The sequence below is a fragment of the Pseudonaja textilis genome, chromosome 1 (genome assembly GCF_049901715.1).
Source record: "Pseudonaja textilis isolate UNSWEBS1 chromosome 1, rPseTex1.2, whole genome shotgun sequence".
NCBI lineage: Eukaryota > Metazoa > Chordata > Lepidosauria > Squamata > Elapidae > Pseudonaja > Pseudonaja textilis.
The window spans coordinates 301,862,830-301,888,696 of record NC_141990.1 but is presented as its reverse complement, the minus strand read 5'-3'; the positions used below and the strand labels follow the sequence as shown (position 1 = coordinate 301,888,696).

Here is a 25,867-nt window from a genome sequence, read left to right as displayed (position 1 = left end):
CCTGGCAGTGGGGAGGCGGCGGTGGCATGGCTGAATTTGGGAATGGGCCCCTGTCATACTGGGCAGTGGGGAGGAGGTGGGATCCCTGTTATACTGGGCAGCGGGGGAGGTGATGGTGGCATGGCGGACTTTTGACGCAGGGAACAGGCCCCTATCATAGTGGGAAGAGGGGAGGGGAGGGGAGGGATCCCTGTCATACTGGGCAGCGGGGAGGGGGAAGAATGCTGGTCATCGGAGGCAGAGGAGGAGGGGGTGGGATTGTTGCTACATCATGCAACGTGGGAACTGATGCTGGCATTTGCATCCCAGGTAGAGGAGATGGCTGTTGTGGCAACATGTCTGATGTTCCTGGGAGGGGAGGGGAAGGAGGCGGTACAGGAGCGGCTGAAGACAGATTCCATTCTGGTGAAGCTGGACTGACCGAAAAGCAGGAGGATGCAACCTTAGATGCATCGGGTGGCTCTACGTTAAGCGGAAGGTTGGAAGAGCAAGTTCTTGGAGAAGAGCTCTGGGTGGTGTTTGGGCATTGCCCCAAATCTTCATTGGTCTGAGTGCTTTCGTTCACCTTCTTAGCTGCTCTTCTGGATCCTAACTCTCTTTTCTTGCGGTGTTTCTTGACAGACAACAATCTATCCATTACTTCTTCCACACTATTATCTTGTACTGCAAAACATTAAAACAGAACAGAGCAAAACAAACTAAATCCTATTCTTTTTTTCATACAAATGCCATAATGAACGTTTTTAAGATGGTATCTTTAGCAAATGAACAATGTTTTCAAGTAGATTTAAACATGAAAATCAGGAAAAAATGATTTAAATCATTCGTATGAGCATATTAGTTTGGTTCACACTTCGTTGTGTGCTAGACATAAAGAGGGTGGACAAGACTCTTAGTCTTCTTTCTCAAACTAGGCAACCATAGAACCAAGCACATCTCCTTTAAGAGAGAATGTCAGTTGGAGAGCTATGCATAAAAAAAATAGGCACTCCATCTCCACTCACGGAGCGCTCACTCCATGAGCACATGTGCTCATGCTTGAACTGTATTGATGTCTGAACTTTTTATCTTCTGTCTGATGTTTATATCCCTTTCTGTTTTTTCTCAACTTCATACTAGAATGTAACATCGATCAGGTAACCCTGTAACTATAACTGAAGACAAGTATATTACATATTATGTATTTTATATCATTATATTTTGATTAAGAGTAAAATTGTGATATTTAAACTTAAATATTTATTTTGATTTCTTGAAAAAGCTTTTTATTAGGAGAATTGACAGCAGGAAAAGCTTTCATAGACTTTTCCTTTAAATTATTTGTAAAACACTGGAAGATGCGGTGTTTTCTCTGCTGCTCATGATGATCCAATAATTGGAAAGCTACTCTAAAGGAGCCAATCCTAAGTAAAACTGAGCCAAGAAGGCCTAATTGGAAATGCCAAAGAGTTAAAAGCAGAGATGGACTGAAGCCAATGAAAATCAACTTTAGCTTCTCTGCATTTTTCCAGACAGACTTCAAAATCCTGGAGCTAACTGGTCATCACAGTCTTCCACCTGCATCTCTTATTTTTTGTATATTCTTATTTCTCATGCTTACTATGCAATTTTACAAGGTTATTTACTAAATTACTTGTAACTATATGTAAACATGTTCCTTGCTTGTGTTTTGTCATTTGACCACATCAATGTATTTATAAAGAGGTATTTACTACTGCCTGAAGAGAAGCTTACATTAATGACTGAGTAGAGGGAAGGGTGATTTTGAGTCCATATAGGGATTTATGAACTAGACAAACACAAGCTCTGAAACTTAAACTTTACAGTGATAATTTAGATTAATAAGTGAAATAGGCTCTGTTTTCAAGCACTTATTGCAATGATCACATAGTTGTATACTCTGGGTGCAGTAATAACCTGAAAGCATAGGAGATCTAAAGATCTGTCTTTTTCAGCAGCAAATTATCTTTTGAATAAGGATTATTGACAGTGGGGCCATAGTATGAGGTGAAGGAAGCCTATTAATAAAGGCCTCATGTCTTGCATGGGTTCATTTGCCATAAACTGAAAATCTTCCAAACCTAACTAAAGCAAAGTCACTGTGGCAAGATCATCTTCTCTAAGATGATGACTAGAGGATATACCAAGCAAACTTGGGCAGTACCACTTGTGAACACAATTGTAACCTGACCTAAAAATATCCTAAGCTGCAAACCAAATCCACTTTCCAGAACAGCTAATGGAGCCTCTATTTTGCATGGATTGAACCTCAATTTATTGGCTCACTATACACAGTCCAGCATCATTCCCAGTGATAACTCCCTTAATAAAGAGTACTTTGTTCTGGATGAAGAATTATCTGGCAGCAGACTCCCTTTAGAAGAAAACAGGAAACAGGAAATTGGGTGGAAAATGTTTACTCATATTCTTTCTGAGCAACACAATCTCTTATCTACAATTTTCTATTACCACTTGTCCTGGAGTGCCGAAATACTGTTTCCTTTATTCTGTTGATCTAGGAAGATGATGTAAAAGGAGCAGATGTCTGTAACAAACCTGGTGGGTCACAATCCCAGAGCCAGATTTCTTAAACCAAACACGAAATCTGTATTTTGGCTTGCTTTGTTTTTTGGGAACATGTATTGCATCACGGTTCATAGTGTGTTAAAACTTACTGTCATTAGCAAGCAAGATGGCTCTGCTTACTAAAATTTCTAAGGATTCCCAGAGCAATAGACTGGAGCGATGAGAAGGTTCAAGATGCAAGAGGCTTTGGAGAATGGACAGCAATTGAACAGAGACTGGGGAGCTGCTGACCTGAAACAGAAAATGAAACTTTGAAGTTATTGTCTCTTCATATATTACAGTAGAGATGTCATTGTAGTGATGCTTCTTAATATTACAATCTGTGCTACCAAAAATGCAGAGTTGCAAGAGCGCTCTGTGACCTCATGCTGGTCACAGGACCAGCATTTCTTTGGACACCGATGAAAAAAGCCCATCTTTTTTTCTCTTTGAACAGGACTGGGGCTGCGACCCATGGCTTGACTGGCTCAATGAACCCTCTTGCTAGGTTTTTGTCTATATATTTGCACATTTCCCAGGGTGTCATGGCGTGCAGTTTGGGCTTTAGTAGTTTTGCCCCAGGGATGATTTCTATGGCACAGTCTGTCTCACGATGGAGAGGTAGGACGTCACACTCAGTTTCACTGAATATCTCCGCGAGGTCTGGCCTCTGGGGTTTTGTCGCTAGAAGTTTTTCCAGTACCTGGTGAACTAGGGGTAAGTGATCGTCCAAGTAGACAAGGACCCCCTTATAGAGGTGCTCATGTAGCACTTCATTTATTAACTGCATGAACACCCCCGGGGGCCCCATGTAGTCCGAAAGGCATGGCTTTGAATTGGAAGCTTCCAAGGGGGCTTGAAACAGAGATAAGCACCCCCCCCTAAAGTTGGCAACAACTAGTGGAGTAAAATCTGTAGGAACTCCTTTACCTTTACATGATTTATCTCTATCACTTATATCTCATTCAGTTATATATCTATATCTATCTATAGCTGTCTATCATGCTTTTTAATGACACATATTTTATATTATTTATAAACTGTTTTTCTGTTGTATTTACATTCTAGATAGATAGATAGATAGATAGATAGATAGATAGATAGATAGATAGATAGATAGATAGATAGATGAGTGTGTGTATCTTATGTTCCTTTCTTTTTCTATTATTATTTTAAAATAATAATAAATGGATGCAATAGCTAATCAAGTTTCCCAATTGTGGAAAGAATCTCAGAATGTAAAGTCAGTGAGTATGTATGCAAATGCAGTGCATATGCTTATACTAGAACAATAACAATTACAAAGAGCATATAAAACTCACTCGGGAAAAATGCCATTTTACTTCTACAAACCAGTAAAATGATGTGCTGCCACTGTGAAAGAGTGTTATGCAGCACGTTTAAGCAGCAGGTTTGCATGGAGAATTCAATAGATTATATTAAATACAAGGCCAATCTTTACAGAATAAAATAGAACAGAATAGAATATCAGAGTTGGAAGGGATCTTGAAGGTCTTCAAGTCCAACCCCTTGCTTAGGCAGGAAACCCTATACTATTTCAGACAAATAGTTATCCAATCTCTTCTTAAAAACTTCTAGTGTTGGAGCATTTACAACTTCTGGAGGCAAGTTTTTCCACTGATTAATTGTTCTAACTGTCAACTGACATCTTAATAGACTTGCCCCAGATTTTAGATGATTATTTCTCAAAAGAAAATCACCAAAGTTGGGTGATGAGGGGGGTGGGATAAGAGCGGTTTAAAAAATTCAGGATGACTCATTCTCTTTCCTCCTGAGCTCAAGACACTCCTGTCATACTAATTGGCCCTGAGTTATTCAGTTAATTTCTATAGCTGAAAGTAGATTTGGAACTGGGTATCCCTAGAACAAGTATAAGATAATTGTAAGCCATACTGTGCCTATAACTGGTTGTTTGACTGATTTAAATTTTATTTTCTACCTTTTGATATGTAATATTTATATAGTTTTAAATCAGTATTTTGGAATGCTGAATTCTATAGAATAACAAGGAGATACAGAAACAAAGAAGACTTATATGTTGCATTAAAAAGAGAATATTACTCACTTTATTGAACAGAGATGAGAAGACATCTTGGTGACTGTTCATGTCAATGCCATCACATATTCTCAGTAACTCTTCATCATCTTCAGTCTTAGCCTCCTCAAATGTCTCACACTGGATAAGCAGGTCCTCATCTTCTATGTCTCTACACAAAGCCCACAACAATAAATATCAGCAATTCATTAATCAAAATAACTTTTTTAAATTTTAAAATCACATCAGTTAATAACCCTACAGCAGAAACTAATATTACCAACTTGCATCTTGTATCTATCTGATTGATAAAAAAAAAATCTCTAAGTTGATGAAATCTCAGGTGAAAGAAATATAAAATGTAAAAAATACACCCTAAAACCAAACTTACACACAATACTGAATGAGGATGGCTTGCTTGTTATCATACTTATAGACATATGTAAGGATGTATGTACGCATGTATCTATGAATATGTATATGTATGTATTTTCACATTTCACATTTCTTCCTCAAAGAAGAACTTTTTTTGCAGGTAACACACAGTTTTGCAAGTAACACACATAGACACACCAAGCAGATGTGGCAATTATCACAATGTAATCTAGATCAGATAGCCTGGACTGTCTAAGCTTCAGTGGGAATAGAGATGACTCCTGCAAAATAGCTTCAGGTAGTTTCTGGAGAGATTGCTAAGACATGTCAAATTTTGAGCATAATGAATGCTTAGTTTTACAGATCCCAAGTTGATAGAAAATGATTTGAAAAAAATTATCTAGACTTTTTTCAGCTAATGAAGGGTAAAGGAAGGTGATGAAAATAAATGGAACAGCAATTATTATTCAATCTGATGGATAGAAATCTTTCTGAACAAAAACAGATAATCAATGAAACCTTATTTTCTAAAGGAAATACTATTGTGGTCAACTATATCCAAGCTCATGTCTGTTTCCTTCTACAGGAAGGAACTAGAAAGTAGAGATACAACAGTAGACTCAAATAATTATTCTGATAAGGAAATGGCTCCCTCTTAATCACATGATGCATACAGTAAAAAATTGTGAAACAATTATCCTATTTCAAACATAATATAGTTACATATTCCAAAACATAACGTATCACTCACCGCAATTTGCTTAAAATATCCAAGAACTGAAGACCTGGAAATAGAGAAGAGGAAAAAAAACCTCATCAATACATGGTCTAATAAAAACAAACTACTTTAGTATCAATAACACTAAAAAATATGCCATACAGAAAATGGCTACAGATACTCCTAGACTTATGACCTCAATTGAGCCCAAAGTGAGACATTTGTGAATTTTGCCCCATTTTATGACCTTTCTAGCCACAGTTGTTAAGTGAATCACTGCAGTTGTTAAGTTAGTAACACAATTGTTGAGTGAATCTGGTTTCCACATTGACTTTGCTTATAAGAAGATTGCAAAGAGGGATCACATGACCCCTGAGATATTGCAACCGTCATAAATATGAGTCAGCTGCCCAGCACCCAAATTTTGATTATGTGACCATGGGGATGCTGCAATGGTCATAAGTCACTTTTTTTCAGTGCTGTTGTTACTTCAAATGGTCATTAAATGAACTGTTGTAATTCAAGGACTACCTGTAAATGGGCTATCAATTTAGGTGAGGAAATCCTTTTGTGAAACAGCTGTAAATTTGAAAATTGCTAAATGATGCACAAGATGGAATTGCTAATTTAAAAAAAATTAAATATAGGTTAGCAAGAAGGATCTGCCTGGAAACCAACTTTTTGTTTTGTTTTATTTTCTCGAGTTTAGATCAGTTCAGGGTAGGTAAGTCTGCCAGGTCATAATGCTTAGACCTGTGATGGAAAACCTATGACATGCGTGCGGGAAGTGGCATGCAGAGCCATTTCCCCCGGCACACGAAAGCTTGCCCGGAAGAGTCCCACTGCACATGAGCGCGCGCTGCCGCCGCCCAAGAGCTGATTGTCCGGTATCTGGCGTGCATGCGTGGGGGGGGGCAGGAGGTGCACGGGAGAACCGCAGTGCACGCTGCGAGATCATGCGTGTATGTGCAGATGGATGGTGTACGGGAGTGATCGTGCGTGTATGCGCAGCGCGTGGGGGGGATGATTGCATGCGCAGGCGTAGACATGTGGTGCACGGTAAGGGGATCGCATGCACAGATGTGCAGCGTGCTATGAGGGGATCGCGCGCTGGGGGGCCCAGCACACATTGCCTTCTGGGTGCTGGCACACGAGCTCACACGCAGTTATTGGCACAGGAGCCAAAAAAGGTTTGCCACCACTGGCTTAGATGGTTCCACTAATAGTCTTGCTGATCTTCTGACAATGCTAATTTCATATGGAACATTTGAACTGAAAAGCATTCTTACCAATGAACTCATTCCGGAGCTGCATCCTCCCTCTCAGTTCCTCTGTTCCCAATATAACTGCATTGATGACACTCAAGAGTGTTATCATGTAGGGCACATTATCCGTGACTGAGAGCTCATTCATAATGACGCTGAACCGATACTGTTGGTTTTTCACAGTCTGTGGCAAAGGAGGCAAATAAAAGACGTGCTGGATTGAATGCTAGATTTCAAAACCAAGTTTGTTCAACCTACTATTGTCACCTCGGTTTAGCAATGATCTCCAGAGTTTTAAGGAGAAAATTCAGGAATCTGGTTAGGCAAGAAATCCAACTGATAAAAGTTTCACAAGTTGAAATCAGAAGTCCCCCAATCCATGGGAAATGGCAAGATGAAACAAAAATGCTTCCATCACAACACTTTTACATTTTAAGTATAATTAACTTTCCCTGTTTCAGGCGTGAGGAACCTGTAGTTCTTTAGATGTGACTGTACTTTACTGTCCTAGCATACACCGGGGAGTTGTAGTTAAGCAATATTAAGGAACCACAGCTTCTTCATCCCTGGGATGACAATGATTTCAGTTATGAGAAAGTGGGCCACTGAAATAGGGAACTGGCATTTCATAGTAGATTAAAAACAGAACATTTTTTGACAGAATTCATTATCCATCAATTGAATTCCTTACTATTTAATGTGTTAATAGGAGCCATTGACCATGGTATAGCCAACAGAGGCAGCAGAAAGGATAGACATGGGAAAATGTACTTGAGTTCCTTATCAGAGGTCAAGGATTTGTGTGTATGTGTGTTCCAAATAGAATCTAAAACTGGGGTCTGCAATCTTTTTCAACCACTCGGCATATTTAGCTTTTTAAGGAATCTCCCTCCCACCTCACTGTGTGTGTGTGTGTGTGTTTTTAAGGTAGATGTGTATAAAACTCTAGTCTGTAGATAAACACAATTTTTCTTTTGTAAGAATGTCTATGAGGTCCGGAGGCAGTTTGCTTTCATTTTAGGGGCAGGGAAGAATGATGTTGGAGAATGACATTCTGTTTGCAGCATGTCAGTTATTGATTAATTAAATTTTAATAACCTCAAAGGAAATAAAAAGTGATGCAGGTAGTCTGGTGGATGCCAAGGAAGAATCCTGTTGACCAGATTATCTAATTCTGTTCTGCAGATTCAGAAGAGACTTAATGCTTGTGACTTTCTGAATGAGGATCAACAAGAGGGACTGATTGGTTTGACTCTGAAGAACTACATTGATTGATGTCGATTATGGTATTGGTTATACATCTGATTTTCTACTTGCCTTGTAATGGTCTAGAGCATCCAAAGCCAGTACATGACCATCAAATGAATAAATGCAGAGAGCAGCCAGGAGTTCAAACACTTGCTTTTTGACCATGATATTTGAAGTGTCCAGTGCTACAAAGACAAAAAACACAATTATATTTCAGAGTTATTCTGTGTATTTTATAGATGATATAGCTTGAAAAAGATCTTTTCTATTCAACTCTAAATTCAGGGGACCCAATCTAGATTGAAGCTCTAATATGGGGAGGAAAAAGGATTACAGATTACTGATTAACAGAGTTGTAAGGGATCTTGTAGGTCATCTAGTCCAACCCCCCACCCAAGCAGGAGACCCTACACCATTTCTGAGAAATAGCAGTCCAGTCTCTTCTTGAAAGTCTGAAGTGATGAAGCTCCCACAACTTCCAAGGGCAAAGTGTTCCATTGGTTGATTGTTCTCACTGTCAGAAAATTTCTCCTTATTTCCAGGTTGAATCTCTCCTTGTTCATCCATTATTCCTTGTCTGGCCTACAGGTGCTTTAGAAAGTAGCTTGAGCCCTTCCTCTCTGGGGCAGCCCCTCAAACATTGGAAGACTGCTATCATGTCTCCCCTGGTCCTTCTCTTTACTAGACTAGCTAAGCCCAATTCCTGTAACTGTTCTTCATATGTTTTAGTCTCCAGTCCCCTAATCAGCCTTAATTATTTGTTCCCTGTCCCAATACAAATACAATTCATTCTAATGGGCCTCCTTCCCCCTACATAGGATTGCACCGCTCCAGTTTACAAGCTAATTCAATACCTTTACTACACCAAAATCTTGTACTCCAATTTCCTACCTATCTTTTTTCCTTCTTCTTCAGCAATGTAAGATAATAAATGTACAAGGTATTTTCTGTGAGACATCTCTTTATATACAACCCTTTATAGTGTACCTAACAATTGAGTTCTATTGATCTGAAGAAGGCCAGGGGGAGTTCATTTCTTTTTATGAGTTATTTCCTGCTTTTCTGAAATAGGTACTCGTATTATTTTCCCTTGGTGTATAATTAGAAGACAGGAAGGAGAGAAAGGCTGCAGATCACTGGAGAGATGATTGCACAATACAAGACAGGACAGGACATTCTTATACACCCTTCAGCCATTTCACACTTTCCCCCTGCTGAGCTGAAGAGCTATTACCCATCATATCTTGAGTCAGCAGAAAACTACACTGACATGACATCTGCTTACCTGCTTCCCACTTCTACTTCTTTCAAGTCACAGTGCTCATGTGACTTCCCTGCAAGGGATGACAAAGCCTACAGATTTTTCAATGTCATGATTGCTAGTTTATTCAGTTACCCCCACTAATCCCTGTGCTTTCTAAGGATTTCTGAAGAGCTCTAAAATCTGGTAATAATTAACCCCAACTATGAAATCATAAAAAATCACATTGTAAATAATCCAAAGGGGGGGAGGGGAGAGAGAGAACACATGACCTCACCTTGAGAGAGTTTTCTGACATAACCTTCATTGCTCACAATATATTCAATGCCCTTCTGAGAGTTCATTACTGCCCGCACACAGTTGATGCATGTCAGCTGCAGGAGGGCATCTGAGATCCTAGAAACTCCTCTCCCCGACAGTCTGTCTAGGGCTTCTAACAGAAGATCCAGTCCACAGAGTTCCAAAAACTGGACCATCCAGCTGTCATCACTACTTTCCAGCCGTTTCTTGAGCCCCGAGTAATTCACCACCGATGGGATCTGCAAGAGACGAATGCAGAGCTCTGGCTCTGCATTTTCCAGATTGGCTTCTGTTTGATCCGAATCCTGGGACCCCAGCCTTTCTTTCAAGACACTCCATTTCTTGTGCACAGTCTCTTTCTTGCTAGACATTTTGGCAGGTTGCTCCTAAAAGAGGAAGAGGAAAAACAGACACCAAGGTTTTATTAATGTTATTATATTTGTCTGTAAATGATTTCCCCACAAACTACTATCCAAGTCATCAGACAGATAAACCTTTTATTGCCTTACTGGGAAGCTTCAATCTTCCAGAGGGATAATTAAGCATACATCTGCTCAGATCTTTTCTCTTCTATTCCACAAATTGTGCTATCAACACAACATCATAAAAACCATAAGCAATCCCCTGGTGCACCAGACCCTTGATCTACCCAGTCCAACAGCATCTTCTCACAGTGGCCAAGAAACTGCACTAGGAAACTCACTAATGTCCCAGGAGATGGCCTTTAGAAACTGTCACATTGCCATCAAGAGCCACTGAATCCTATGACTTCCATGAATTTATCTAATCATTTTTTTGATGCTAGCAAGCAAACTGCCCCCTTTTTCTTCAGCTTCATCCTCATGAGAACCCCATTTGTGCATTCTGAAGCCTCATTAGAAGTGTGTTGACCATTCTCAAACTATACTAATGATTGGACTATAATAGGTATACCCTAAAATTCTCAATGTACCAATTGGCAACTGCTTGCTTTTTTATCTCATGAATATCCAATTCTACAAACTTTCAAAAGCCTTTACACTGAAGTCCTGAATGAGCAAAAATTGGATTAGAAGAGGCTTAAAGTCTCTTCCAACCCTTACATTACATGATGCTATGATTCTATGATGTTGTAGAGCAGGTCTTCAAACTTGTCAGCTTTAAGACTTGTGGACTTCAACTCCCAGAATTCATCTTCCAGTCATTTTAGCTCAGGAATTGTGGGAGTTGAAGTCCACAAGTCTTAAACTTGCCAAGTTTGGGGACCCCTGTTGTATAATATCTGGAGAAAAGATGTACAGGTAGTTCTTAATGACCATTCACTTAACCATTGCAAAAAAGCTAGTACAATCAGTCACAGTCATATGGTTACTCACTTAGAATAGAATAGAGTAGAATAGAACTCCTTATTGGCCAAGTCTGGTTGGACACACAAGGAATTTGTCTTGGTGCAAATACTCTCAATATACATAAAAGAAAAGATACATTCATCAAGAGTCAAGAATCATAAGGTACAACACTTAATGATAGTCATAGGGTACAATAAGCAATCAAATCATACTAGGAAACAGTCAATAACAACTGCCAGGTTCAATCATAGTCCTAAATCAAGAACTAACTGTAATGTAATTCTGGAAAATCCATGGGATAATCCTGTAAACACTTTAATCTCAGATGTGGTAGGAGAAAAGGAAGAAAACTGCTTATTATCTTGAAACAGAAAACCCAATTTGACTTAGAGAACCCTGTTAGTATTTTCCTTAAGCTTGTTAACTTTTTCTCCAACCCTTCCTACTGCCTTTCAACTGAGATGGATTTGTTCCCTTCTAGGGGAATAATTCACCTCTCCTTTAAAAGTTCTCAGAAAAAATAGCTGAATTTTCCATCCTACGCATACTTTCTGCAATCATGACTTTTGCTCATGCTTTCCCCAACAACATTTGCCTAATTTTTCAAAAGTAACACTTCAGCTGCCTCTCCTGAAAATTAGAACAAAGCTCAGTTTATGCTGTGAAAGCCTTTCCTACCAGAGAAATATATCACCAGAAATGAATGTATGGTAAGTCGAATGAACTGTAGCAAAAAAGAACAACAATAAAAACCTCCTGACCTATGCTTTGCTAAAGAGCTCACAGGCATCTTAAATTAAAAAGTATCTGAGAATGGAGAAATAAATATTCCAAATGTGGTAACCTAATTATTAAAGTTAGTACAGGGAATGTTTTTCTTTACTTTAAATAGCTGTCGGGATGTTTATTCCCAGGACAATTAAAACAGGCTCCTCTCCAAAATGACATGGTACATTATACAAAACAAAAAGAAGTGAAGACTTCTGAAGACAGCCTTGCCTTTTGGATAAGGATGTGGTTTGCTATTACTTTCTTCCCTGTTATTTTTTAAACTTTCCAATTTAGTCTGCAAATTAAATTTTCCTGGTTGTCTCCCCATTGAATTGCTAACTAGGTTTGAGTTTGCTTAGCCCTTTGAAATCAACCAATGTTGGCTAGATACTGTCAATTTGCTGGAGCAGGGGTCTCCAACCTTAGCAACTTTAAGACTTGTGGACTTCAAGTCCCAGAATTCCTCCTCCAGTCATGTTAGCTGAGGAACTTGGGGAGTTGAAGTCCACAAGTCTTAAAGTTGGCAAAGTTGGAGACCCCTGTGCTGGAGCACATATGAGAATAGCAGTTTGATCATGGAACATTCTTCTCATGGAGGTTTTGAAGTGGTAACACCATTAAATTCCATTAAACAATGCTACCTTGTTGTGCCCAAGAATTTTGTCTGTGACAATGCAACAGCATTCATGCTGAGATCTAGAGGGCCCTGACCCAGTTAGTTTTTCCATAAGGTATTAAAGACCTAGTTGTTCCCTGAGGCATTTGGACTGGGAGGTGAAGCAGGTTCTACAGGTTAATATTGTTTTCTTATGTGCTGGGATTGTTGTGCTCGCAGACATGAAGACTTGGATTGTTTCCTTTGCTGAAATTGTTTTTAACTCTATATACCTCCCAGAGTCATTGTTATAAAATAGGTAGCCATATAACATGTTTAAATAGAGAAAAATAGCATTTTGAGACACCCTTTCACCGCAATTCACCTCAGAAGTTGGTATGGGGGAAAATTGGGGGAGGAAATACTATTGACACAATCTTGAACTCCTGAAGAAAAAGCAAGATACACACCTAACCACCAAATAAATAAAATGCTATTTGCTATTTGCTATTGCTCTATTTCTTATTATATATAATTTTTCCATCATTATTAATTATATACAGGATAAGAAGAATATAGACCAGTGATGGCTAACTTTTTTGGCACTGAGTGCCCAAAGTGCGCATGCAGATTGCCACAATGCAATGCATGCGTGTCCCCCATACATGCCCTCTGCCCCTTGTGCATGCGCAGCAGAAACCCAAGGACCAGCTGGCCAGTGGAGCTGAGCTGGGGCGACGGCTCATGTGCCCAGAGAGAGGGTTCTGTGTGCCACCTCTGGCATGCGTGCCATAGGTTCGCCATCATGAGTATAGACACTTAGTACTCCTAAGAATACTGTGGATGGTCCAGAAGAACCCCCACAGATGGATTGTCAAACCAATTAACCCAGAGTTCCCACTCAAGCATAAATAACCAGACTCAAATTATCCCACACTGGATACAGTATGTAAAGCTCCCTGGAGAAGGCTTTGATGCAGGGAAAGGTGGAATAAAAGAGAAGTGGAAAACCAGCAACAAAATGGATGGATTCAGTTACAGTGACAGTGGTACACCATTGGAAGACAAAGGAACGTCACGGAGAAACTCTAACCATATGGTTCCTAACAGTCAACAATGACTTGATGTCATATAATCTATCAATCAATCATATATAAAAAGAAAGACAGACTAGCTACCACATCTGAATTTCAAAATCCAGACAGCATTACAAAGATGTCAAAACTCTTTGTGGCAATCTAGTAGTAGGCTAAATTTTTATAACAGGATAGGTAACCTCAAATTATGGGAGAGAATCAAACAGGAGGACATAAGTATTTTAGAGGGTGTCACTATTTAAAAAAAATCTGATCAAGTTTGAAAGACTTTGTAGGAGTTTCATCAATATTCACTCTAGACTTTGCTCCCTGCTTTGCCTGGGCAAGAAAACTATGGGTGTTCCCAGGCAAAGCAGGAGTGAGTTTTGACAGAGTTCCCACTTTGCCTGGGCAAGTCCTGGTAGGTGGCAGAATTGTGAAAAAATACACACACATACTCACACAGGCCAGCATTTAATAATTAGGCAGTACATTTATTTATTGCCCAATCCTGACCCCAATGAAATAATGTTTTATACATTACACACAAACTCATGTATTATTTATGAAGTGACAGTACTGCAAAGCTAGACAACTCCTCCTCTGAAGGTTTGTGTAAACTATTCTTAATAAATAATACAGACAGACAAGAATCAGTGAGTAGAATTAATACCCTTAATTAATACTCTGCCCCTTTGGTTTTGTACTGCCAATGTAAGTAATTTCTCCACAATTAAGCTGAAAGTGCAAAAATAAAACGAATTGGGAAACAATCTTAGTGTCATTTGCAGAGGAATTGAATCTGCTGAGTAAGGGATGAAAACACCCCTTACAGCTGATTTCCCATGGCCTGATTGGTGCAAACACATATACCTTGCTATCCATCCCTAGTCTGAAAGCTCAAATTCCTTGAAGTAAAGCTAAAGGGTAAGTAGTAATATTCAAGCAAATTCATTTAAATTGCAACCTATGAACCAAAGTTACTTATTTGTAAAGCAGAATCAGATCATCCAGTTCTTCTGTTGTGGAAATATAACATCTTTCCAGTCATCAGTATTGCAAAACTGTATTTTTACTTTGGTCAGAATTGGTTCAATACTCTGGCAATTCCATCTAAAATATTACTTTGTCTTCTTAGTACTGCATTGTCACATTCCTTGTAAGAAGCATGTTGGTCAATTTTCTGTAACACAGTTAAGGAAGAGAACACCTGAGGAAAGTACGGTTGGTGGGTGGTGAAGAGAGACATTTGAAGATTACCAAATTTTTTCCAACGTGGCTCTGAGATTCCAGCTTGCAACCAACTTCTTTCTAGAACAAAGGGTCACAGCAGGGCCTGTTTAGAGATTCCTGGTCATAGGAACTGTAAGACTACCATATGAGAGCCAATTCCCTTAAAAGTAAGCTCCACTGAGATCAATGGGATTTACATCTGAGTAGACAAGCCACATATTCTGCAGTGAATCAAATGTCTGGTTATAGCAACTGAAATTTCTCAGGAAGTTTGTTACTTTCCTAACCAATATTTCACAGATCATGCTAAACCACCATTGTTGCTTTTGGAGTTTCACAGGATGTGAATCCAACTACTGTGGCATGTAAACTATGATTTATAAGAGACCATAATTGGCTTTTAATGGTGCATTATGGATTGTAATCCCAAAAGGAGGCAGGACAGGTGGGGAGAACTAATTCTAGTTTTATGTCATTGTGCTTTTATTCAGTGACTTGTTAAACAATCTATGCATTAGGTTAATTTTTAATTCAGAATGTGTGCTTGTATTTGTAAAAATATAATTAATACATATACATACTGACTCTAGAGTATAGTAGACATGCTAACTGAGGATTAGTTCTGAAAATAGGTCAGCAAAGTTACTTCTTTCTTGCTTTCAATCTCAACTTTTCACTTCTGGAAACTTCAACGAACTATTTAAAAACATAACAGCTTTCTAAAAATACACTACAGGAAGTTGGAATTAACATAACAACTCTATTTTCCTTTATCTTTTTAAAATAAAATGTTGCATATACTTTTTCCCAGTATCAATCTATTACTTGGGAACTGACTGTTGTGCTGAGTCTTTGATGACTTATGGCTGCCCTAATTCATACTTAACTACTTATGGTGACAATGCAATTTGCTCAGGCAGATGTCAAAAATAAAATGAGAAGATTTGGCATCTGAAGGATGTACATCTCAGTAATTTTCTTATGTACATAACAGCAAGACTTACACAGTATATATATAATGGTGGAAAGATCTGGCGTTGCTCACAGTGGAAGAGCAGATGGTGCATAAGATGGAACTTCTGGAAATGGCAAAATTGACTAATTTGATTAGAGAAAACACATTGATCAATTGTAATGCTGATTGGAAACCCTTTCTGGACTTTTCGTGTGAAACAGGAAAAAAAATGATTAGAAAAAAAAATAGTAGATGATGGGAAAAAATGGAAGTTACATTGTAACCAGTTTAAATTTATACTTGTAACTATTTTAAAGGAAAGTGGTAATTCATTACTTTATTTTTTTTATTTTACTTTCTGCATTTTTGGCCTTATTTCCTTTTGCTTTCTTTATTCTTTTTTTCCCTCATCTTAACTATCTTGTTAGTTTTTATCTTTCTTGTTTAAAAAAATTAATAAAGTTATCTTTAAAAAATATAAAGCAGAGCATACCTGGAGTAGTTTGAACTGCACACATATTAATTAATTAATTAATTATATTTGTAAACCACTCCAAAGGTGTAACTTTTGGTGGTGTACTGAGAAGTAAGAACACCCCCCCATAAAATAAGCTATACAAGAGATGAAACCAATAGCAAAACATGGAGCTAAATACCTGATTAATATGAGAAGGGAAAGTGCCGTTTAGATATCCAGAGGAAGCATGTATCTCCAGTGGCTGCCAAAAAGAAAGCTTCTGGCCCAATATCCAGAAACCTCAAAGAGGAACAATTCTTAGCAAACCTTCTTGAGATGATTGGATGAGTGAAGTTGACTTTGACTCATCAAGGTATAGCACTAAAATTACTAGGATGGGAGGAGGTCTCATGACTATCCCTGTTTTCCACCCTGCTACTACTGTTCATCCTAATTTCTTTTTTGAATGTTAGTCTCAACAAATATAGGTTTTTATTATGTATTTTCTGATATAAGTAAGGATATCATATACGATTTTGTTTTTATGTACAAAGAGTATGAGGCATGAGTGGAGGGCAGAAATCCTGGTATTCCGGAAGAAATATGGGAATTCTGAATCATTCTGGAGATCTTTAAACTAAAATTTTATGTGCATTTACATTTACCTAATGAAATTTCAAGACCAAATTCCTAGGAACTATGAAATTCACTTGGTGTCGATAAATTTTGATTGCTGCACACTCTGATGCAAACCAATCATCACCAACTTGGGCATCCTTTACAAATTCACTCTCCAACTTTCAAGATTCCCAGCCAGCATGGGAATTATTGCAAATTCTGGAACTGGGCCACAGATCTGGAAGGCAGTTAAACTGGAGCAAGCTAGCCTAGCCTACTCATGTGATTTTTGTTAAGAAAAAATGGTGCAAAGGAAAAGAAATACGTTGTATTGAATTCTATGCTGAAAAGGCTAAATACAATTGAAAAATACTCAGCAACCCTTTTTTGTTCTGGAACATTGAATGATTTTGGTAACAGCCCAGTTGTTAAGCTATTCTATTGGCTGAAAGAAAGGGGAAAATAGACAACAGTGTTCCAAAATAGGAACAGTGAATAAGCTTTTTGTGAGCATAGTATCCAAGAAAAAGAAACTGTTTTAGGGCTAACAGGCTGTCAAGATTCTGGCTGTCAGGATGTCAACTCATAAAATATTTTTATGGTCATTTTAGAGACTTTGAGATGAATGACTATTTCAAGCAGAATGGCTCTCCTTTATTTCCACACCTTATTTCCTCTGAAGGCTGCAAAATAATTTATTGAGCAAACATATTTAATGTGCAAACACTTTTTCCCTTTTGACACACCCAGAAATACCACAGTGCAACAAAATGATATTTTCATACATTCCAATTTCCTGAGTGATATAGGGTTTGAAAGTAACTTTACAGGTCCAATTTCCTTAGAAAAAGACACCTGGCCATACACAGCTTATCCTACATGCGTGCATGCACACATACTTTCTACATTCTTTGACACTTTTGATTCCAGCTGTCTTGATGTCAAAGTGGATTTTTTTCCAATTTCTTGCTTAGGTCTCTTAGCTGTCAGTATAGGAAAAGGAGAAACCAAATCTTTTCCCTTTTCTCTCTCCTTCGCAGCTTAAAAATCTTCTTAGGGAACAATGTTATTGTTTTTTAACAGTTTCAATTCCAGGGTACTTATTTGTTGCTTTTGCTGTTTGACCCAGTCAACCAAAACTTTCTCTTCTTATTTTCCTCCTGCACATTCTTTTCTGGTCGAGTTCTTCTTTGTGGTGGCCATTTCTGACCACCGCTGCAACCACCTTCAGGAAAGGGAGTAATGGCCAGCTGGGGAGGAGAGATGTGGCTCTCCTGGACCCTGCTGGCGGTCTCCCCACTCTTCACCACCTCTATAGGTGGCTTAGCCCCGAAACCAGCCGGCTCGGGGCGCTCCAGCAGTGAGCACGGATCGAAGCCTCGCAAAGACAAGGTTTTGGTCTGTCGCTGAAGCAGCTCAAACCGAAAGTTGATTCCAGCTGTCTTTAAACAGTAAAGTTGACTACAGGTTAAATAGTCCCTGGATCTCAGTATGCTCCTTTATGAGACCACTCTAGGCTGAATGATGAGACTTCTTGATTCCTGCAGAAAATCAGAAGGTTGTGCCAGATAGCAACCTTTGCTATTAAAGATTGCTTACATTCCTGTTTGGAGATGTCTACAGTTATAATAGATAGTAAATAAGTCAAGGTTTGTTACTGATCTAAGATTAAGAATCAAGATCCTTTCAAAACTATTGTAATAAATAAATAATACTGTAATAAAGCAATAACAATAATGAGGCCTGCGGTGTTTATACTGCATATAGAGACGTGGGGATGGCCTCAGATGGAGTCAAGTTTGAATCTTTCTCATTGAAAGAAATGAAACCTAACTAACTTTAGAAATAAACTAGTAAGTCTCTGCCTCCTTTTTCTGTAATGTTTCCTCCAGGTGTTCAAATGTCTCTTTCCTTCCTGACTTTCACAAAGTCTCTTAGGTCTTGGTTATTTCCTTTAATCTAAGAAGAAGAGTTGTTGGGATTATTCCTCTGGATGATGAGAAGGTTCTTTTAATTTTGAATGTTTGATTCTTATGTATGGTTCTTTATATGTTATAATACATGGGGATCTTAACACTTTAAACATAAAGGAAAATCTTAGAAATAATGGAAAATTTAAGGTGCAAGATTTGGTTCCATTTTGTCTGTGCCATCATTTCTTCATTCTGACCTCTGATTCTTCCAAAAACATTTAATCCTCATCCACTAAAAAATTTTCACCCCTGGAATGCAGAAATTAAGTACAGTAATCCTGAAAAAAAATTCTAATCTTTTTGATTGATAAGATTCTTTGATATTTATATCACCAGCTGGATAGTATGCTAATCCTATATAAGGAAACTTCATTCATTCATCTACCTAACTTTGCCGCAATCCTCTTTGAAAGCTTATAAAATATCTTAATAAAAAGAGACAAACAATAGGGAACTAACAGGAAAAGCCTAGGATCTATTCTTGATTTTAATGTGCGAACATTGTTCCTGGTCAAAGTGTGAACATGCTACAACATTCCCCAGAATGCTCTTTCAACAGAGATTCCTCAGGCTATTCATGTCAAAAATACTCTCTGAAGACAGAAAAAGATAAGGAAACTTAAGGTATTAGCAAACTTGCTTGTTCAACAGGTGTGGCTGCTCATACGTAAATCAGAGACAGGAACATTCTTTGGGGTGGGGGCGTGTGATCCTAGGAGACATCAAAGCAGGGTAACACAGCTGAAAGAATGCCAAGATTTTTTTTAATAACATGGCAGGCTTATGTTTACTCTTTGGGTTGTGTGCCACTTAATATGTATAATATGGGAAGAGTGAAATGGCTTGTATTTCAGAAGAAGCAAAACTATTTGCTGAGAATCCCCAGAAGCGATTGTTAGCAACTGTTAAAGGACAATTAAACTGGAGACTCCATTTTCTTCTGATTCATCAAGAATAAAATGTTTCCAGGATGAAATTTAGTTAATTACGAAGAAGTGTGCTTACAAAAGTAGTATCTGAGTAGCCAACTTCTGTCTGTCATTGATCCAAATGTAAGCAATCAATAATTGAATGTTGGGATGCTAAACAGCTTCAGATCATGTATTGCTACCCACCCACCCCAAAAAAACTAAACAAGTAACAAGTATTGGTGCATCCCTATAACTGTTTTACAAATTATACCTTTGCGTAAGTAATGTACATTTTTTTCTTAAAATAGCTTCAACTCCCTCAAATCTCCATACAGTACAGTACATTTTTTTTTCATTTGAGTCAAAAAGTTTCTTTCAAACAAGTCTGAAAATTGTATTTCCTTGTTCATTTAATATGTACACAGGGGATTAATATATAAAAGGAAGTCAGTTTCCGCTCTGACTTGAAATAAAGTTATTACGTTAAGAACTTCCTTCCCATCTGTATCTAATGATCTGCTCCATGGTGACGCAGTGGTTAAAATGCAGTATTGCAGGCTAACTCTGCCCATTTCCAAGAGTTCGATCCTGACCAGCTTAAAGTTGAAATGAGGACCCAGATTGTTGGGAATAATATGCTGACACTGTAAATTGCTGTAGAGCACTGTGGAGTGGTATATAACTTTAAGTGCTATTGCTATACATTGCAAAGGCATAATAACATCCATTTATTTCACCTTGCTCATTTTTATTGATTTACTAATTTTTATATTACCCATCTCCCCTATAAAGTGACTCTCTGAGTCATACAATAATTCTACTAGTGCAGACCATAGCAGTACTTAACCAATCGTAGCTAATTATAGAGGGCTAAGCAAATTATCCTTGGTTAGTATTTGGATGGGGAACTGACTAGGAATTTTAGACCTTTGGCTAGCCCAGTGTTTCTCAATCTCCACAACTTTAAGGTGTATTGACTTCATACATGCTGGCTGGGAAATTCTAGGACTTGAAGTTCACACATCTTAAAGTTGCAGAGATGGATAAATGCTGGGCTACATTAAGATGTAAACCAACAACATGGAAGATAGAAACAGCAAATCACTTCCACTATGCTGCCAATTAAATAGCAGTGAACCAGTCACCAGGAATTCCTAACTGTATCACCATTGCCGCCACAAATGCTTGTGTACTACTTTTCTTAGTACTTGGTCATACAAGACCTCTGAAAGATACACCATTAATATCTAATACAGTAATAGCCTATTTATTTTCCAGTGTTTTCCTTATGCTGTCAAAATAACATATACAGCATTTGTGGCAGAGGGAAGATTTCAGTCAGACTTTTTGAGTCCACCTTTCAGTTACAACTACCAAACTGCCAAGAAGGAATCAAATCATTAAAATATGAAATCAAATCTTTATTATAGAGCAGAATAAATTATTAATAAATGGAATTGTGAAGCACCATCATGTAAGTCACAATACTGTTAAAATTAACTCTCCCTCCTCCCAATAGGCCTATGGTTACTTAAATCCATCTAACCTCAACTTTTAAAAGGAGCTTTCTACAAATTTGCACACTAACTGTCCACAAAAACAAGATTAACAGGGAAATGGCTAAATAAATGGGTTGTGCATAATAGTATTAGTAGATAATAAGCACCTTGCACAAACTAAACGAAAAATAGCAGTATATTGATTAACTGTTCTTTGGCTTGCAGAAATGTCAGTACAATGTTGAATTGCTGGATATTCTTGGAAGAAAAAAAATAAGTTGGATGCCTTTTTTCTTTTCTTTGCTTCAACAGCTAGAATAAAGAATATTTCTTAATCATAAGACATAATTTATTTTTCCCCTTTCTTCTTTGATATTAGAACTGCTCCAACATTTTGAAACAATTTTTGGGGAAGTGAGAGACTGAAAGCTGGTTAATGGTGTGTGATTGGGTAACATTAGAACAGACATCCCCAATCCCCAGGGGTGAGTGAGCTTCAGACCCTTGGGAATGGGCCACGCAAGCGGTGGCTTGAGCATGTGTACGTAGAGATGCATTTGCACAAATGGCATGTGTGAAACCATCCTCTCTCCTCCTCCTATTGCCACCAGTCCACAAAGCCAGAAGGGTTGTGGACCACTGCACTAGAACAATAATTGAATTCTAGTGACAGAATCACAAGATTAAAATAAATTTAAAATTTAAAAATGGCAGAAATGCCACCAAAATGTTAGATTTCAAAAATGTCAATATTTTTATACGGGCTTCTGTGAAAGATAACATCAGACCACTCATGACTAGCACTAAGACTATGTTTTCTAGGTCACAAAGGTTCAGAAAAGTATGAGATAAGTAAGGCTCAGATAACTGAGAGACATTCCCCAAAGATGGGCTCCAGCAGGAGTCCAAAAGTTTGGAAGAATAATCCTCTGGTCCTGGTGACCGACTCAGTGTGGATCCTGCAACATTACCCTGGGACATGTATATTTGCCTTCAACTGTCAGATAAGTAATTTTTTTATAGTAACTATTTTTCATAGATTTCTATGAAATCACTATGAAAGAATTCCAGAGACTGCTGTGTATCAAATGCAAGCTCTATTTATAACAGTAAGTGTTCGCATTTTGGTGCCATATTATGACATATGATATCTCCTGCCTGAAAAAAAATGCTGAACTCTGCCATATTATCATCCCTATTTGCAACAGGTGGTCCTCGACTTACCACAGTTCATTTAGTGACCATTTGAAGTTAGCACAGCCCTGGAAAAAGGTGTTGTGGTTCGCCAGCAGCAGGTGGCGGTGGTATTGGACAGTGAGGAAGAAAGGGAACCAGTCAGGGAGTCTGGAGAGGACTTGGACGAGGGTCCTGCGTCTGATGCAGGGATGGGGCCAGGACTATCTGGGAGTTGGGTGCTGCCTTCAGAGCCTTTGGAGTCTGGCAGCAGCGAAGCAGAGGATCCAGGGAGCCTGTTCCCAGTGTGCATATGCACAGAGCTGCTAGAAGGCGAAAGCAACTGAAGCAGAAGGGGCGCCTCGGGAGTTAAGGCTGGGAGGTGATTGCTCCTCCCATAAGGGATGAAAGTCAGACCTCAATGACGAAAGCTTTGCAGGAAGCAAAGCAGTTCATAGATTATGAGCTCTCCTTGAACTCTGAGTATTCTGGTCGTGTTTTTTTTCTGGGACTTTGGTTGGTTTATGTTATAATTAATTGGACTTCTGTTTTTTGGGCAGCATTCTACAGCACTGAAAGGCGTGCTCTTATCTTGGGAAACTGGTTTTAATTAGTTCTGGCTGAGAATGAAAGTAATTCCCAGGGTTGCATTAAATAGGTTTTGCTTTTAAAATAAGTTTGTGTTTCATTAAGTTAGATGAAGCCTGGGTCAGAACAAAAGGAACTTATGTCCATTTTTTCACACTTATGACCACTGCAGCAGACCCATGGTCACATGATCAAAATTGGCAACTGACTCATATTTATGGAGGTTGCAGCATCCCAGGGTCATTGGATCATTTTTTGCAACCTCCTGATAAGCAAAGTCAATAGGGAAGCCAGATTCACTTAATAGCCATGTTTCTAACTAACAATTACAATGATTCACTTAACAACTGTGGCAACACAAAGGATGTAAAATAGGGGAAAACTCACTTAACGAATGTCTTGCTTAGCAACATAAATTTTGGGCTCAGTTGTGGCCGTTAAGTTGAAGACCTGAACTGCTTTCCGGAAAATCCTGACTGCAGAACACTTTCACTTAGGTGTGTAAAGGAACCTGGTCCTATGAGCATAAGGATTGCCAGGATGAAACAGTTTAGCTCCAATAGCAAAGCATTAAGATGAAAAGGAATTAGGCACTTGCAAGTTAAGCGGCTACACTATGAATTTGCCACAGGGTGAGGAGACCAATCAGCTGCTAAGAAATAGCTTGATTTTCAGTTGAAAAATAACCAATTATTAACTTATTATTAATTTATATTTTGTTTTGCTTTGTGCCTCAGATAGGAGTTGAACTCCCAGTCTCCTGGATTTCAGTATGAAGCCTTAACCTTTACATACCAAACTGGCTCCCTACTTTGTCTTAATACTTTCTAAAAACACTTAAAGCTTCAATAAAAAGAAAAGTAATACTACAATGTTTCGTTAATGGAACGCTAACCGATTAGATACCGTATCAAGAAACACAAAAGAAGAATAAATGATCAAAGCCTGAAATGGGAAATGACACTACCTCCCAACAGTGGGATCAGCTCCTTTTAGTTTGTCAGTGAGCAAGTGACATGATCAAGTCTGAAAACAGTGAATTATTTAGAATGGTTAAAACAAAAAGGGCCAGCAATGAACTGTGGTAGGACCTCCCATAGCTGGAGAAAGACTTGTGAAATCGCCATTTTAATGTAAGCATTTATGTTTATGGTTTTTGGCTTGGTGATGCCTCATTAAGGTGAAATAGACAATTTCAATGTAAATAAAGCTCTTGCATGCTTTAATGGGTTCAGTGATATCATTGTGAACCTATAGGGGTTTGTTTCTCCATAACAACCTGTCTCTAACCTCACCTTTCAGATCTTCCAATGATTGGGAAACTCAGTGCATAATCATCATTGAACTCAGGAACAGGGAACAAAAGTGTGTTCATATTTGTTGAGTAGCGACTGTAATAGTAAAGAAATGCTCACTATATCTTCACTGTGCTGGAGAGGATGTGGGCATCATACTAAGTCTGATATAACACTATACATAACTCTTATAGAATGATGAAGGGGTTCACTAAGGAGAATCAGGGTATTCTCTATTTTCAGGCATCCTACAATAGAGAATAGCTTGCATTGGAACCACAAATGAATCATATAGGCTTTTAATATATGAAATGGCATAGAACTGGTTGGCATGTAGCTTAACTCTATGTCCACCACCTAAGCTTTTCTTCTGATTTCCTGGGACTCTTCTATATTGTATGACCCAACATGTTCTCCTCTCTATGAGTTATGACTCACAGATGGCATGTTTATTCTTCATAGGAGTGGCAGATGGGTGGATGCTATGGTAATGGGTATTTTTTTTCATTCTCTGCAAATGAGGTAAAGCTGCATTTCCATGAGTTTGCTCCATATCTAAGAGCCAAATTAGAAAATATTGTCCTCCAAAAGAAGAAAGGAAGTCTCCTACCAAAAGGCTCATGACAACAGATGGCAAGGAACATTCTGATTAATTAATACTTTATAACTATTTGTCCAAGACATCATTTTGTGAATGGACAAATGTCTGCCCAGCAGACATTTGTCCATGAATGCACCCGTTTTCCCCAAATTTTCATCTTTTCAAATGTATCCATTCGACCCTGTAAAAATGGAAAAGCTGACCAATTGGGTCATGGAAAAAAAAATAAAGATTTTTTTTAAAGATGGAAGTATTTATATGGACTTCTTGCTGAAAGAAGAAAATATTGAACTGATGATTTATGGATTTGGGATTAAAAAGAGTAAAAGAGGGATGGGAAAGAGTCAGATTGGAAGCACTGATAAAAAAGGGTGCAAGTAAAAATCCTACCTTTTCTTTCCTTTGTTTTTCCTTTGTTTTTCCTTTTTTGTATATTTTTCTTCCTTTTCATTTTTTATTCATTTATTAAATTGTAAAATTCTAATAAAAATAGCAACAGTGATAATTGCAGGTTGAAATAGGAAGATATAGCCGAGGGCCAAAGGAAGTTGAGGCAGAGGTAATATCTAAGGATCCTATAAACTGCATAATATAATTATTTAATTGGGAAACCAACTGCACAAGAAATTCAGCATACTTGAGTTGTCTATATTTCCATGGGGAAGAGAATACATAATATAGCTGAATAACGTTTCTTTTTCTTTTTTTTAAATTAATTTAACCCAAATTTTAGGAGAAAAAAAAAGGCTTACATTCATTCTCCAGCTGAAATCTGTTCAATAGTTCCCACCATCCTTATTTTGTTTCTTAGCTAGGAGGATATGTACACTCTGTACTCAGCATTTCTGTCCTTTTTAATATCAGTGTTCATCCGGATCCAGGAAACATTGCTGAGGCCTTCTGTTTTACTGCAAGACTTAAAGGACACATGAACACCTCTGCTGAATCCAATCAACTGTCCACTGAATCAAGCATTCTATTACTGCAATTGCCAGCAAAATGTTTC

The 25,867-nt window shown here is 38.2% G+C and overlaps 1 protein-coding gene across 2 annotated transcripts; it reads right to left on the bottom strand.

Moving 5' to 3' along the window:
• Positions 1-54: 54 nt before the first annotated feature.
• INF2 (inverted formin 2) lies at positions 55-25,867 on the bottom strand. Of its 2 annotated transcripts, XM_087922269.1 has the most exons (8): positions 25,614-25,867; positions 9,766-10,174; positions 8,297-8,412; positions 7,004-7,163; positions 5,748-5,781; positions 4,652-4,793; positions 2,676-2,817; positions 55-663 (listed from the first exon to the last, which is right to left on the bottom strand). In XM_087922269.1, exons 1-8 carry the CDS (start codon positions 25,617-25,619, stop codon positions 194-196), a joined length of 1,479 nt encoding a protein of 492 aa, XP_087778395.1. In that variant the 5' UTR covers positions 25,620-25,867; the 3' UTR covers positions 55-193. The 2 variants fall into 2 exon arrangements, with proteins under 2 accessions (XP_087778395.1, XP_087778396.1); XM_087922270.1 differs by lacking the exons at positions 55-663; positions 2,676-2,817; positions 4,652-4,793 and having other exon boundaries at positions 5,744-5,781.

Bases quoted from the DNA above. Each gene is read 5' to 3' on its own strand.
- INF2 (XM_087922269.1), bottom strand. The intron at 4,794-5,747 runs GTGAGTGATACG...GGCTTTGTGTAG, and splicing joins GATATTTTAAGCAAATTGCG to AGACATAGAAGATGAGGACC. The intron at 2,818-4,651 runs GTGAGTAATATT...TTTCTGTTTCAG, and splicing joins TCTCATCTCTGTTCAATAAA to GTCAGCAGCTCCCCAGTCTC.